The sequence below is a fragment of the Megascapheus bottae genome, chromosome 25 (assembly GCF_031878675.1).
Source record: "Megascapheus bottae isolate mThoBot1 chromosome 25, mThoBot2.hap1, whole genome shotgun sequence".
NCBI lineage: Eukaryota > Metazoa > Chordata > Mammalia > Rodentia > Geomyidae > Megascapheus > Megascapheus bottae.
The window spans coordinates 18,745,835-18,761,216 of NC_143533.1; the positions used below are offsets into that span (position 1 = coordinate 18,745,835).

The 15,382-nt window shown below is 37.9% G+C and overlaps 1 protein-coding gene and 1 long non-coding RNA gene across 6 annotated transcripts in view; one reads left to right on the top strand and one right to left on the bottom strand.

The window, feature by feature from the left end:
• The window catches only part of LOC150046516 (uncharacterized), an 82,621-nt gene that overhangs the window by 62,712 nt on the left and 4,527 nt on the right, over window positions 1–15,382 (top strand). For both annotated transcript variants that reach the window (XR_016539709.1, XR_016539708.1), the window contains 3 exons: window positions 6,325–6,494; window positions 7,438–7,539; window positions 7,639–7,879. This is a non-coding gene — a long non-coding RNA (uncharacterized LOC150046516). The remainder of the gene's footprint in view (window positions 1–6,324; window positions 6,495–7,437; window positions 7,540–7,638; window positions 7,880–15,382) is intronic.
• Window positions 1–15,382, bottom strand: part of Slc12a1 (solute carrier family 12 member 1) — an 82,733-nt gene that overhangs the window by 51,672 nt on the left and 15,679 nt on the right. For 2 of the 4 annotated variants that reach the window (XM_090358461.1, XM_090358458.1), the window contains exons 5-9: window positions 9,360–9,455; window positions 7,704–7,843; window positions 6,302–6,412; window positions 4,350–4,461; window positions 2,728–2,855 (exon numbers count right to left, since the gene is read on the bottom strand). In XM_090358461.1, coding sequence (XP_090214587.1) covers window positions 2,728–2,855; window positions 4,350–4,461; window positions 6,302–6,412; window positions 7,704–7,843; window positions 9,360–9,455 — 587 coding nt within the window. Of the gene's footprint in view, window positions 1–2,727; window positions 2,856–4,349; window positions 4,462–6,301; window positions 6,413–7,703; window positions 7,844–8,759; window positions 8,856–9,359; window positions 9,456–15,382 lie in introns of all 4 variants that reach the window. The other 2 variants (XM_090358460.1, XM_090358459.1) reach the window with 2 other exon arrangements.

Below are 15,382 nucleotides of genomic sequence, written 5' to 3' on the forward strand. Positions count from 1 at the left end.
TCTTTTCTCCCCCTTCTTGGACTATTTGGGTAACTTCATCCATGTTATGGCTCTCAGCCTTGGCTTCCCTTTTCCCCATAGCTTCAGACCCATCGATACAGATGCCCACTAGACATCTGTACTCAAATGCCCTTCTGCCAGTTTCTCTTCAGTGGCCAAGTCTGAGCTTCCTTTTCCTTATCTACCATGCCAATGAAATCAATTCAATTGGTTTGCAACCAGTATCAGTATCGGAAGACATTGTTCATAACAATGAAGGAAGTGAAGAAAAATTTGTAAAGGTGTATTTGTGATTCACAGTGAAAGACTTTGCATTTCTCCTCCTGTCTAACGAAAGTTAACTATTTCAGTATCTTTGCCCACTATGACTTTAATTCAGGCACTATAGTAAGCTGGACTGATGACTAAGCATCTGATGCAAACTAGTTCTTAAGGATTCTAAGGAAAGCACAATATTCTTCAATTTAACAATGTGCCAACCGTTTTTCAGAAATTTAAATCAGTGACCTCTGATCTTTTTCCACTTGCTGAAAACCAGAAGTTCTCCATCCATTGCTAAATTTAATTAGGCAGTAATGCTACTTGAATACTTTCATACAAGTTTTTTTTTTAATTTTGCCTTTTATGACTTCAGCAAAATCTTTTCTCTGCCATTATCTCTGCTCAAGGATTTATCTCAGCATTGTGATACAGCAAATCTAAATGTCTTAGTTCATCTTCTCAATAAGCATTTACCAAAGCTTGTGGATACAGCAATAAATAAAACCAAAGGGAAAGTCTCAATTTGGGGGAGGTATATTCTGGTCCCTCTTGTGCAGGCTTCTCCAAAAGCTGTTTCTTCCTGTCCTCTAGGTTATCCAGCCTCATCTGGTTTTTTTCCAGTTACTGTATAAAGAACCCCCACTGTTGTGATTCCTCTTGCCTGGTTATTTTCATCTTTTATGGCTTGCTAAGGGCCAGTATCTAGCATTTGCTTTAAGTACAGGTTCAAGTGTTACTTTCTTGAGAAAATTATCCTTGACTAACTGAATATTTATTTGGCCCATGTTTTTATTTCTCACATCCCCTGGACAGTGCATTTGCTTTTCCTTTATGAATAATTTCTGATGACTACTGAAAGTACTTCTGAAGTTGGTTACAAAGTTTGTGTGAGTTAAAATCTGTGTGTTTCAACAGACTGCTTATTATCCTCTAATATTTCCTCCCTCCCTCCCTTCCTCCCTTCCTCCCTCCCTCTCTCCCTCCCTCTCCTCCTTCCTTCCTTCCTTCCTTCCTTCCTTCCTTCCTTCCTTCCTTCCTTCCTTCCTTCCTTCTTTCTGTAGTACTGGTATTTGAACTCAGGACCACATGTTTACTAGGCAGACACACTGTCACTTCAGCCATACCCCCAGCCTTTTTTTATTCTTGGTTATTTCTTTTGAATAGGAGTGTGTGTGTGTGTGTGTGTGTGTGTGTGTGTGTGTGTGTGTGTGTGTGTTTCTCCAGGGACTGGCCTTGGGCAGAAATGCTTCTGTGTAGCTAGATTCACAGGTGGTATTACTCTTCCCGACTTAGTTGTTTAGATGGGATCTTGCTAGCTTTTTGCACAAGGTAGGCTCAAATTAAAATCCTCCTGATCTTTACTTCCCAAGTAGCTGGGATTATAATCTATAATCCACCATGCTGAGCCCATTTTCCTCCTCTTTTTACTGCTAGAATCCCCTAATTTTTTTCTGAACACATGCTACGAAGATAGAGACTACATTTCTCAGGCTCTTGTGCAACTAGGAAAGTTTACAGGTCTAAATTTTAATTAATGTCAGCCAAAGTGATACATGCAGAAATTTCTTGCCATCTACTTTCTTATTCTCCTTCCTAAAGACTGGAATGTGATCATAGAAATTATTATTTCCCTTGGACTTTGTAGATGAGAATAAGCCCTAAAGTAACAGTGAAATAGGGGAAGTCATTGGTTCCTTTTGAATAAGACCTTTCTTATTTTGTTGGAAAATTTATGCACTCAATTTTCTTTTCTTTTCTTTTTTTTTTTTGGTCACTTGTGAGTCTTGAACTCTGGGTCCCTGAGCCCTGTAGCTCAAGGCTAGCATTCTATTACTTTGAGCCCCAGGGCCATTTCTGGTTTCCTGTTCGTTAATCAGAAATAAGAGTCTCATGGACTTTCGTGCCCGGGCTGGCTTTGAACTGTGATCCTCACATCTCAGCTTCCTTGAGTAGCTAGGATTACAGGGGTGAGCCACGAGTACCCAGCTTGAACTCCAATGTTTATGCCCTAGAAAAACAAACTTGTATTTTATTTTGACAATTTCTATTTTATAGTTGCCTTTCATCAAACATTCACATGAATATCCTTACTAGTACAATAATTCTGACAGTATTTAATACAGAATGGAACGCTAAGCAATGATGTTGTTTTGTTGTTCCTTTTCTCCAATGTTTTATGGTCTTAGAATTTTCAAAGAGAACAGATGCTTCCAATACTTTATTGGGAAAATGAGGTACTGCCAATCGACTCTCTTCTCCTGATATCACTGAATAAGAACTAGCTGAAATAGGAATCCAAACTTAGCATTCAAAGAAGGAACTTGTAAGTCACCAGGAAATAATTCAGCAATCTTATAGTTTTGAATCTATAGGGAAATAGGGTTGCATCCAATCTCTGCATTTCTTATGCTGCCCATCAGTTGCACCACTACCTCCCAGGACTGCAAAGCAGGGGAAATGTCATACCTCCAAATCCCCTGAGATATTCGCACCAGCGAGAATCCCAGTAGCTGCTGGGAAAAAAATGGCAAAGACGGAGAAGAAGCCTTCACCCTTTGTGAAGCTTGGCCCAAAGTTTTCAGCAAATATCGATGCTGCAACATAAGTTACAAGAAAATTATCATATAGACTTTTGTCACCGAGTTAAAGATTAAATACTTAAGTTCTAAATGTAAATGCATCCCTAGGTTTTAAAATTGGAGTGAACTTGAAGATGACAGTGTACTCCTGATGAACTTTTATGTCATATCTTTCCAAGAATCAAAAAAGCATTTCATGAGGTTGTAAATCTCTAGGACAGTTCTGAAAAAAATATTATTTTTTTGTGTCAACAGAGACTCAAGCTGTGTCTTTGGAATCTAAAAGAGACTGAAAGATGAATAATTTTTACATGATTATGTTATTGTATCTCCAAATGCACCATACATATTCACACAGATACATATCTCTAGAAAATATATTCTGAAATTCAGAAATACAGAAAACAATGCCTTAATATGATTTTAATTTTAGGAGAACATTTGGGTTGGGCTACTCTAAAATTTTGCTACTTATTTTCTAATTGCTTTGTTAGTTTCTTGCTCCCAAAATTTAAATCTTAGATTCAAATTCTCCTAGATAGGAGAATAATATGGTAAGGAGCTTTGCTCACAAAATAATAGTCTTGCTCAAGTTATCACCAAATTACTTAGGCAGAAAGGACACAATCTAGAAGAAAAACAGAAAGGAGAAGGCAAGGGAGAAAAACCGGGAACAAAAAAATTTGGCACACAAAAAGATCATTTAGAACATCAGAAAAATAAAGAAAAAAGAAAAGGCTATAAATAAAAAGGATGCTAACATCCAAAGCAACCAAGACAGTATTCACTGAGGAAAAGAATCATGAAGAAAAAAGTGACATGGTTTTATAAAGGGTATGTGGGGAAGGTAGATACAAACCCTGACAACTAAATAAATAATGAGGTAAAAACTATAAAACCTCTGCAGTGGAGTCTTGAGTAAACTGGAATGGTAGGGCAGGAAAGAATAGGTAGATGAAATTGAATAGGAAATAAGTCAAATTCCACACCTTGTAATGTTACCATAGGAATTGTGTAGACAAATAAGTCCTATAATATTTTATTCTTGAAAACCTAACTTGACTAGGAATACCAGAGCAAGTTAAGTGGCAAAAAGTCTTCCAGGAAATAAAAAATTATTGTTCAGTTTTAGTGCTTGGCAGTAGTTGAACAAATTGTTGAAGCTGTGTGCTTTTCCCCTGCATATACTTCTTATTCTTACAACTTATACAGCAAATACTGGATACAGGGTGCTTTTCCATCTGCAATCTTATTTACTTCTCATAATTTCCTCAGGAAAATTATCATTTATACTTTAGCAGGAAAATCATAGTCAAATATGTTCGATGACCTGTCCAGCCAATGAGCACTGGAGTTGAGCCCTTTCCTGGCTCTCTTGAATTTAACTGCAGGCTTTTCCTTCCACCATACTGGGCTTCTAATGACTGGATTTGTGATCACAGAGATAGCAATGAGAAGAAGAGTGAGCAACCCGGTGCTAAGAAACATCTGACTTGTCAATGTATGTACCTTGGTAATTAAAGAAGCCTTTGGATTTCTTCTCATTGTTGGATGGAATGACAGTCCCGATGAAGAAGTTTGCGATAGCAATTAAAAGAATGATCAGAAGAATCACTTGAGCCTGGAATGGCAAAGTGAAAGGGGACAAAATTACATTTATTAAACAGGGGTTATAAGTACACTGGAGAAAGACTACCTGATTATTCTGTTCAAAACCCTGTTCCCCCAAACTAGGTAATAAGTGCATCCTGTGGAATGACATATTAATAAGCTTTATTTTGCTTGGATATGTATGCTATAGTTATTGAGTCTTCCTCCTTTTCACTGCAGGAGGATCAGAACACGGATTGTTTTTTAGGATCCCTGTGATATCTAGGAGACTAGATGTCAGGGTGCTTATGTAAGCAGCATGCAAAGTTGACTGGTCAAATGACTTCCCTACTACTACATTTTATGGGGTCACTACTACATTTTAATTTTGTGTAGTGACTTGGCTTTAACATCAATTGCTCTCTCTACCTGGGTCTTCACCCAACCATTTGTGTAGCAATTTCTTTTCATTCTTTAAGTCTCATTACTTCCTCCAAGAGGCATTTCCTGACCATTAGACCTAAATAATACCAGCTAATGGTCTCCGAGAGCTCACAATAATATAACTGATGCAGACTTAACTTTACCTATATTCTTTCAGGTAAATAATATCACTAACTGATAAAATAGGCAATGTAATATCCATTTTAAAGATAAGGAAACTGAAGCTTGCCTGCCTGCCTGCCTGCCTGCCTTCCTTCCTTCCTTCCTCCCTTCCTTCCTCTTTCCTTCATTTCTTCCCCCTCCTAACTGGGAATCAAACCCAGAGCTGTGTACTTACCATACATGAGCCCTACTACCAGGCTACATCCCCACTTCCCTTGTTTTCTATCTCAATGTCTATTTCTTTCATAGTTCTTTTCACAGTTTACCATGTTGTATCTATTTCTCTATTCACCTGTTCATCACTCACAATTATAGACCCATGCTCTAGTTTTAGGGCATGAAATAGATAATTATTTTTTTCCAGTCCTGGGCCTTGAACTCAGGGTCTAAGCACTGTCCTTAGGCTTTTTCCCCAAGGCTAGCACTCTACCACTTGAGCCACAGCACCACTTCTGGCTTCTTTCTATGTATGTGGTATGAGGAATTGAACCTGGGTCTTTGTGCATGCTAGACAAGCACTCTACCACTAGGCCAAACTCTCAGCCTAGTACTTAATTTTTGTTTGATGTTTGCATGCATAACCTACAAATAAATGACACAGGAAGTTTTCCTAATACTTTAGATTGGTGGGGGGCTTCAGTCATTTTCCTATTTCTAAACATAAGAATTAGTTACTACATCTCCAGGCATTAAGAAATATTTTATGTTGCACTGTGTGTGATCACTGTATAGAGTTTCAACAGACATGCTCCTTAGAATCAAAAATATTCTGTCAGTTTTACTCCTAGTCAAATCCAGACATGCTCTGGTTCCAAAGCCTATGATATCATTACGTTTCCTGGTGAAGTATTACGTTTCTATCACCTTCTTCCAGCACTCTTGTCATTTCTTAGTGGCTTCAGCAGTCACAGGTGGTGACAGCTTAAAAGATGGTGCCACGGCATGTAACTGAGGCATGGACCTCTATCATGTACTACCTCCCTCATAAAGAGTCTGTGCACAAAGATAGCAGTAATCTGGATGACTGTGTTGATCTAATGACAGTGAAGGACAAAACACAGGCTCCACCCCTCATGTGACAAATAATTTGTGAGTCATGATTTGACCTGGTGGTTTGTGGGCCTGATATTCCACCTGCAGCTAATTTGCGCCTTTCACCACAAACTAGCAGTTCCTTTTTGACTATTCATTTTTTGAAATCTAATCTTTCCATTTACTCAGGACCTGACCAGCAGTTGTTGATAACATCATCTTGAAAAATTCACCTTTGCTTCCCATTCCATTCCAGCAACTGAAATTCCTAAAAGAATCACTACCGTGATCGAGCCTATGATTCGGATGTCGTTGGTTTGGTCCACCATCATGGAATCACTCTCCTGAGGGAAAAGTCACAATGATGATTAGAGACATAACTCTCTAGAAAAGATTCTTATTGTCACATTTAGCAGGAAGAAAAAGGTATTGTACACAAATTGCCTGGGGCCATGTAGGAAAATGAAATGCTCATACATTTGAGAACATAAAGAACTTGGTATTTTTTCCCCCTAGGAAAATGGGCCTTTGAAAGTCAAGGTTAGGAGCTAGATATTTTACAGATTTATTCCAGTTACAGCTTTTGAAGCTCTTGTAGCACTAAGTAGAAATACGCATATACAGCATTGTGTTTTGTTTCAAAAGGACTAGTTATTTTAATGTGTCAAGTGGAACCCTAGAGGAATAAAAATGAATGTTTACAATGTGAACACTCACAAATATGTGCTATTCAGTTTAAGAACAGATGACACAAACCTGGTAACACAGTTCTTAAAAACAAGTTACCTTAAGAAGTACTTAATATACTCACTTACTCATTGAATTTTCACATACAGGGATTTATAGCAATTGAATCCATTTAGTGTTATCATTAACATGAAAGGAGATAGCTCAATTGAATCCAGTTAGTGTTATCATTAACATGAAAAGAAATAGCTCGTACACCAGCTTGTTAATGTGCTTGTACACAGACCACTTTAGGTGGGGCACACAAGTAGGAAAGTCCTGGTTTTTTTTTTTTTTTTTTTTTTTTGCCAGTCCTGGGCTTGGGCTCAGGGCCTGAGCACTGTCCTTGGACTTTCTCAAGGCTAGAGCTCTACCACTTGAGCCTCAGCACCATTTCCGGCTTTTTTTCTATGTATGTGGTACCGAGGAATCAAACCCGGGTCTTCATGCATGCTAGGCAAGCACTTTAACCACTAGGCTAAACTCCTGGCCCCTAAAGTCCTGGTTTTCTATAGTGAGTTACTTCCATGTTTGAACTTATTTTTTCCTTGGAAATCTATAGGCACAATAGAAGTATGAATGTCTTAAGACAATATCCATATCTATCTGATATCTATTATACATATTCTTTAATCTGTCACAGACTTCTATGAAATACACAGACCAGTGTTAGCCCATATTAAACAACTGGAAAACAAGTTTCTGATGACTTCAAAGAACTGATCTCAAGTCTCCAAGTGGTAAGGTGAGAGATAGAACTTAAAGCCACATCTTCTGATGCCATCTCCAGAACTCCTTCCTATATAACAACTCTTTCCCTCTTATTCTCCACAATATCCCCTAGTGCCCTGAAAAAGAAAACTGTATTGAGTTATCATGGTTAGCTGTATAAAGAAAAGCTTTAATTACCTTAAGAAGATCAACCACAGTTTCAGCAAATCCCACCACATACATAGCAACAGCCACTGCATTGGCAAAAGCAAAGATCAAGCCTATTGACCCACCAAACTCGGGCCCTAAACTTCTGGAAATAAGATAGTAGGCTCCACCTGAAACAAGAAATAAACATGCTTTATGCAGAGGAGGTAAGGAAATTAGCTAATACAAATGAATTATTTTGAATACCTATGTATTCTAAATAATAAGAATAAAAATATTACAAATTACAAATAATTTTATGAATCCTGTATTATCATAGTGAATAACAACTCTTCCTTGTACTCTTTGTTTGCAATAATAATACCTTGACTTAATCAAATCTAAGTTACTGAAAAGGAAATGTAAAAGAAAATGCTACAAATAATGACAAAGTTATATGAGTATTTCAATGATGTGTGTGTGTGTGTGTGTGTGTGTGTGTGTGTGTGTGTGTGTGTGTGCCAGTCCTGGAGCTTGAACTCAGGGCTTGGGTGCTATTCATGGACATCTTTTGCTCAAGGCTAGTACTCGATCACTTGAGCAACAGCTCCACTTTTGGCTTTTTTGATAATTTAATGTAGGCAAGAGTCTCACATACTTACTTGCCTAGGCTGGGTTTGAACCAGGGGATCCTCAGATCTCAGTCTCCTGAATAGCTAAGATTATAGGTATGAGCCACCAATGCCTGTCTCCCAGTGACATTTTTTTAAAGATAATTAGTTTTTATGATATGAGGGACAACTCATAGTTGCCCTCACAGTTGGTAGGAAGGCACTGAACCACCTAAATTATCCCTCCAATTTTTGGTAAAATTTACTGTTATGATTCTTCACAGGAAATAGAACAAAAGTCTTGTCTAGACATCTCCTAATTTTAGTGGAGCAGAATTTTACCTTGCTATTTAAGTTTTTCTGTTTTGTTTTGTTTGTTCTTATGGAACTTTGGGGATTCATTAGCAACACAGAATTTTCATTTATAGTATTAAATCAACTCTAGATAGTATATTGTAACCAAAGCTTGTATCCATAAGTAAAGTAATTGACTTACCTCCTCTTACAACTCCATTTGTGCAAATAGCAGACATAGAAATACCTGTGAGTGTTGTCACTACTACGCTCAGGCCAATGATGATAACTCCAAGACCTGCAAAATCCCCCAAGAAAGGTGTTTGGCTCCGGTACTGAGAGCAGTCACCTGTACTTTAGAAACAGCAGACTACATCTTATCTCCGAAGATCACTTTCCCCACAAAAACCTGAAATGTTCTAAAAGACCCGATTCCATGTCAGTCTTGGAAGAACCTGAAATGTACTAGACTTTAAATGTGAATCCATGTCCAGGAGTCATTTTCTAAGAAACACCAGGAAGAATTGTGTAGGCTGGTCTGAAAAAAGGAAAACAACATTTATCCAAAGAACTTGTATGTCGGGAAATCATCACCTGCAATGTGCCAGAGAAGTCTGTTAGAAAGAGGTCAGGCCTGGCCACAGTAGGTCTGGACTGTACTTACCATACCTTATATTATTTCTGTATCCAGTTCCTCAAGACAGTCAGGCTTCCTTGTGCCCATCAGACAAAAAAGTATATAAAAAGCTTTTGCCTACCCATAGGAAGTGATGAGGGTATTAGATATCTTAGACAATTTTACCTCCACGAACAAACCCGTTAGTTGCTATTGCAGAAGTTGACAACCCAGTAATAGAAGTTACCATGGTGGAAAGAAGAATTATGAGAACTCCAAGACCTGTTAGCAATGAAAGATAGAAGATAATACATTTTACTTTTCTTCCTTGGAATCTCTACTGATGCAGTATATACTGCCTTTTATTTCAGTTTCTGTATCCATGCCTGGCACCCCACTGGGGTTTCTTTGTGCTGGGGAGAAAGTTGCGTGCCTAGCATAAAGACCAAGTCAGAACCACTCATTATGATGAAGGATAGTTTCCAAAAGTAAACATAATCTAAAATGTAGCCCTGAAAAGGAAAAGTTGACTTGTGCTGGTGTCCTGGGAGAGAGACTACCTTGGCTGTGAAAAGAGAAAACATGGCATTTGACCTTCTCTCTTGCTTGAGAAGAACCCAAATGAGAAAGCTGAGGATTTGACAAAGGTTAAGTCCTTCTCCATTTTTCTTGCATCTCTTCCCTTGGGGTGGGTATGGGGGCTGGAAAAAAAGGAACCAACTTGTATTACCTTTAAAAACCACTCCAGAAAGGTCAGTGGTGAGCTGTTTGAGCCTGTATTGCCTTTACCTTACAAATGATGTTGTAGGTGACAAGTTTAATTACCTCCTCTGACATATCCATTTGTGGCAATAGCAGAGGTGGATAAACCAGTGATACCAGTCACTGTCACGGCTAGGCCGATGATAATCACACCAAGACCTCAGTTAAGAGAGGAAAAATAAAGGCAGTTAAACGGTGGAACAATCCTTTGGGTCATATACATAAAATCTAGTAAGCCCAGGAAAATCAGTGAAGGATCACATTAGAGTTTGACAAGTTGGCCAGGAAATCATTGTGCAGTAAATGCTCAGGAGCTGAAATGCACAATGCTATGTTGCATACAACTGAGTAAAACTAGTCAAAATGTAGTGGGCATCATATCATCCATTAAGTTCTAGACACCTATAAACATCGTAATTGTCCGACACAACCTCAAGTTGCTAATATAACCGTAGGTTAAGTATGCACCCTGCCAGGTAATTTCCTTTTTATGTACTTTTGGTTGTGGGTTGTGTAGGATTGGAACTTTACAGACAATATAGCAAATTGTTCAGACAGACAGGTAAATTAGAAAGAACCAAATTGAACTACATTGACTTATTGACTGTGTGACCTCTGAGAAGTTATTTATTTTCTGAGCCCAAAATGGCAATTAAATTAGAAAGAATGTGTGAAGTCACTTCCATAGTGCATAGAATGAAGTACATAATTAACGTTGCTACTTTTTCATCATAACAATAGTTGTAAAAGCTATTGCTTATTATTTAAAAAAAAAAAACCTCTATACATCTAGCCATGTGGTAGGCAGAGTGAGAAACACAAGGAAGAATAAAATGAAACAAGCTTCCCTCAAGGGTCTTCTGGTTCAGAAGGTTAATGGTTATAATGAGAGGGAGAAACTGGTAAAGGCCAGAAATCAGAGGAAGGTTTGACTGCTTTTACTTTTAAGAGACACATAGGAAGATAAAAACAAGGATTGCAGAATATATCAGCATATAACTTGGGCACAAGTCTTATTTGAACTGAAAATAAGTGAAAAAAGCAGATATTAAAGATTTCTATCCCTTCCTATTTGCCAAAAATACAGAAAACTTTATTTCTAAGTGTCTTCCACCCACCTTTCATTATCAGGAAAGACAGAAGCTCATGCTAGTACCATTGTAGACCCTGATTACCTGGCAAAACTGCCCCACAGAAATCTCCATGAACCTTACTGACTAGGCATTTATCTTCCACTAGTTCTCCTATTTATATTGAGGCCCACAATTTGTCACACTAAAAGTCAAGGTACTTTTCCTTTGTTTTGGCACTTTTGCATTATATTATTTTTGTTGTTGTTGAGATAGGATACATGTGCATGTTGTAACCACCTTATCAAATCGCGTATCATCAAGTGTTCCCATGTACATGTGTAAAACACCTGTTAACACACTTCTGGCTTTTTTTCCCCGCTTGCTACTCTGATGTGACAGCTTAATATGTAGGGCCCCCAGCAATGAACCAAAGATGGGTAAGGGGAAAGAGTTTTTTCTCCCCTCTAATATTTTCTCCAATAGGAGAGGGATCCAGATTTGAGACAGAAGGCTATACAGTGACAGCCACTGAACTCACCTTGACTCCATCCAGAATGTTCTGGCCTATGCTGTTTGGTATCCTCCTGTCCATAAATTGGATTGCTGTTGGCAGCCTCTCTTATCTCACAAATGGCTACAAAAGTAGTCTTGAGCATGTCCTCTCTAAACCATGCCCCAATAGAAGGGGAAGTGGAGAGAGGTCAAGGCTATAAATGGGAACAGTGCACTAGTCTGGCTTTTCTGAGGCTCCCAGCTCTACCTTGTTCTTTCTAGCTGGCATGTCTGGGTTATTTAGCAAGTTAAAGTAAAATTGGAGCCTTGCACTGGGACTCACACCTATAATCCTAGCTACTTAGTAGTCTTAGATCTGAGGATCTTGGTGTGAAGCCAGCTCAGGTAGAAAGTCTGTGAAACTCTTAGCTCCAATTAATCACAGAGAATGCTGGAAGTGGTGCTATAGCTCATATGGGAGAATGTTAGCCTTGAGCAAAAGGAGTTTAAGGACAGCACCCAGGCCAGAGTTCAAGGCCCAGCAATGGCAAAATAGAAAAAAAAAAGACAAGAAAAGGAAAGAAAAAAAAAACTATAGGAAGGGACTGACTATGGGTCACAAACTACAAACTTGGACAAAACTGCTTTGCCTGCTATCCAATAACATTGGATTGCACCAAATGCTTTGAATTTATTTCAGGGATCCCATGGTCAGCATTACTTATATGTGACTCCAGCTCCTTGTTGCCACTGTGATTGTCTTCACAGCAAGCCTATAAAACTGTATAGGTTTTTAATTACATGGAATAACTTTATTATTTATTTTCCTTCCATTACTTTCCCAATAATCCTTAAGATATATATATATGTGTGTGTGTGTATATAAGTATATATGTAGGTATATATAGTAGATGTAGTATATATAAATACATAACTATATATACACATATGTATGTATATAGAGTTAGAATTCCATTTGAACACTCAGGAATAATGTTTTATATGATTAATCAATGTGGGACTACTTTTTTGCTCCACATCAAATGTAAATCTATCCATTTAGGAGGTTAAGATTGGGTAGTGGTTACAGGCCAATCCAGACCATAAGATTCTCAAATCTCCATCATGAGAAAAGCTAGGATATTAGCACCTTTCATTTCAACTATGTCAAGTTATTCTTATATACCCTGGTGGAGATCTATCTATCTGTCTCTATCTATCCATGCACTATCCATCCATATGTCTCAGTGTAAAGTATAGCTTAGAGAACATTTGGCTCATTGCATTTCCAAAATATCCTTGAACCACAATCACCAGTGAGGTACTTATTAAAAATTCCCAAGCAATAGAGTTACATGTTTAAAAGTGAGTCCTGAGATTATGCCAGTTTTTTGCTTTGTTTTGTTTTGTTTTCTTTTGGTTGTGGGGCTTGAACTCAGGGCTTTGGGCACTATTCCTAAGCTTTTTCACTCAAGGCTAGAGCTCTACCATTTTGAGCCACAGTGTCACTTCTGGCTTTCTGGTGGTTAATTGGAGATGTAAATCTCGCAGACTTTTCTTCTAGGCTGCCTTTGAACTGCAATCCTCATATCTCAGCCTCCTGAATAGCTAGGATTATAGGCATGAGCCACTGGCATCTGGCTTTTGTAGTTTTCTTAGTTCTAATTTCTAAGATAGTTTGTATGAATCGTACAGTAAGCTACTTTCAGCCATTTCAACTTCTGTCTGCCAAACATGAAAAATAGAAAAATCTATGGGAACCAACTCTAGTTTTTCACTTTTCACCAAGGTTCTTCAGCTCTATCTTCAAAGAATTGGAAAGAATTAACCCAGCTCCCTAGTTTTTAAATGAGAAGTGAAAATCTTAGCATATAAGTGACTTTATTCAAGCCTACAGAGTGGGAGAAGATCTTCACTAATCATACAACAGACAAAGGCCTCATATCTAAAATATATCAACAGCTTAAAAAATTGAATCACTCCAAAACTAATCTCCAAAAAAAACAACCATCCCATTAAAAGATGGGCCAAAGACTTAGAGAGTCTTCTCTGAAGAAGAAATAAGAATGGCCTATAGACACATGAAGAAATGCTCGACATCTCTGGCCATAAAAGAAATGCAAATCAAAACAACTCTTAAGATTCCACCTCACTCCAGTTAGAATGGCCAGGATCAAGAAATCTAATAGCAACAGATGCTGGAGAGGATGTGGCCAGGAGGGATCACTACTACACTGTTGGTGGGAGTGCAAATTCGTTCAGCCACTATAGAAAGCAGTATGGCAGTTCCTCAAAAGACTAAACAGAAATTCCATATGACCCAGCAATTCCACTACTTGGCATTTACCCAATCGTCCAGAAACAAGGACATACTAAATCCACTAGCACAACAATGTTCATTGCAGCACTATTTACCATAGCAAAGATATGGAACCAACCCAGATGTCCCTCAGTTGATGAGTGGATCAACAAGATGTGGTATTTGTACACAATGCAATACTATGCTGCTGTCAGAAAAAAACAATATTGTCCCATTTGTAAGGAAATGGGAAGACTTAGAAAAAGTCATATTAAGTAAAATAAGCCAGACTCAAAGGAACATAGGAATGGTTTCCCTCATTTGTCATAATCAGTAGAAACCTTGAGCTCTCCTAGCAGAGATTTACAGTAGAACAAAATATAGATAAATAAGACCATATAGTATGACGCTAAATGTAAGGACCTCCAGGATAAAGAAACAAAAGCCATATAATGAGTGATTATTGTCCTTAATGTACTGTTATCTCTCATCTCTTTTGCTGTTCCTTGGTTATCTCATATTGTTACAGTATTCCACCTGGTTATCTGATATATTGTATATATTCATATTTGGTTATTTGAAGTTGGATAGGGAAGGGAGGAAAACAAGATGAGGGGCAGGGGTGGGGGGAAGGAAGTGGGCACCAAGACATGAGAAAGGGTATCAATGTATGTGAAGTAATGCACCTTCTATCTGGTGACTATAATGTAACCCTTCTATTAATTACAACAAAAATATATGAAAAATATAAGTGGCTTTATTCAGGCATACTTGCTTTTCACACCCATTTTCCCTGCCTAATACTTAAGTTTATTTGTATCCATTTTGGCCCTCGAACAGATAATAACTAGGAAGTGTTATGAGCACATTCTACCATTATTTTTTTTTTTTTTTTGCCAGTCCTGGGCTTGAGCTCAGAGCGTGAGCACTGTCCTTGGATTCTCTCAAGGCTAGAACTCTACCACTTGAGCCTCAGCACCACTTCCGGCTTTTTCTATATGTGTGGTACCAAGGAATCGAACCTGGGTCTTCATGCATGCTAGGCAAGCACTTTAACCACTAGGCCAAACTCCCAGCCCTCTACCATTATTTTTTAATAATAAGCAGCCAAAGTCTTACAGTTTGGGAATGGTTACCCAAGGGCTGTATTACTGGTTCCAGATTTATTTTGGCTTTATTCCCAGGTTCTAGGCTTAAAAAACATATACAAGTTTCTTCTCCAAAAATTCTCATATCAAGAAGAAAGTATTTGGATTTCTTTCTTTTCTTTTCCAATACAAGAAACTGAAATGGAATCAAATGGTTCCATTTAGCTTTAGGTTTGTAGCAAAGATCAGTAAAACTGAGTAAGACTGATAAATTTCTAGTACTTGCCAAAATGTATTTCCTGAGAAGAGGGAGAGGTAAAGGAAGAAAAGAAAGAAAAAAAGAAAGCCACAGATATCCATTGAAAAGAAAACTCATCATGTAGAACTCTATTCACTTATAATTGTGATTTTTAACTACTTAAGAAAATGATTTTTTTAATTAAAACAACACGAATGTCTGAAAGTATATTAAGTCATTTAGCAGAAGATAGCACT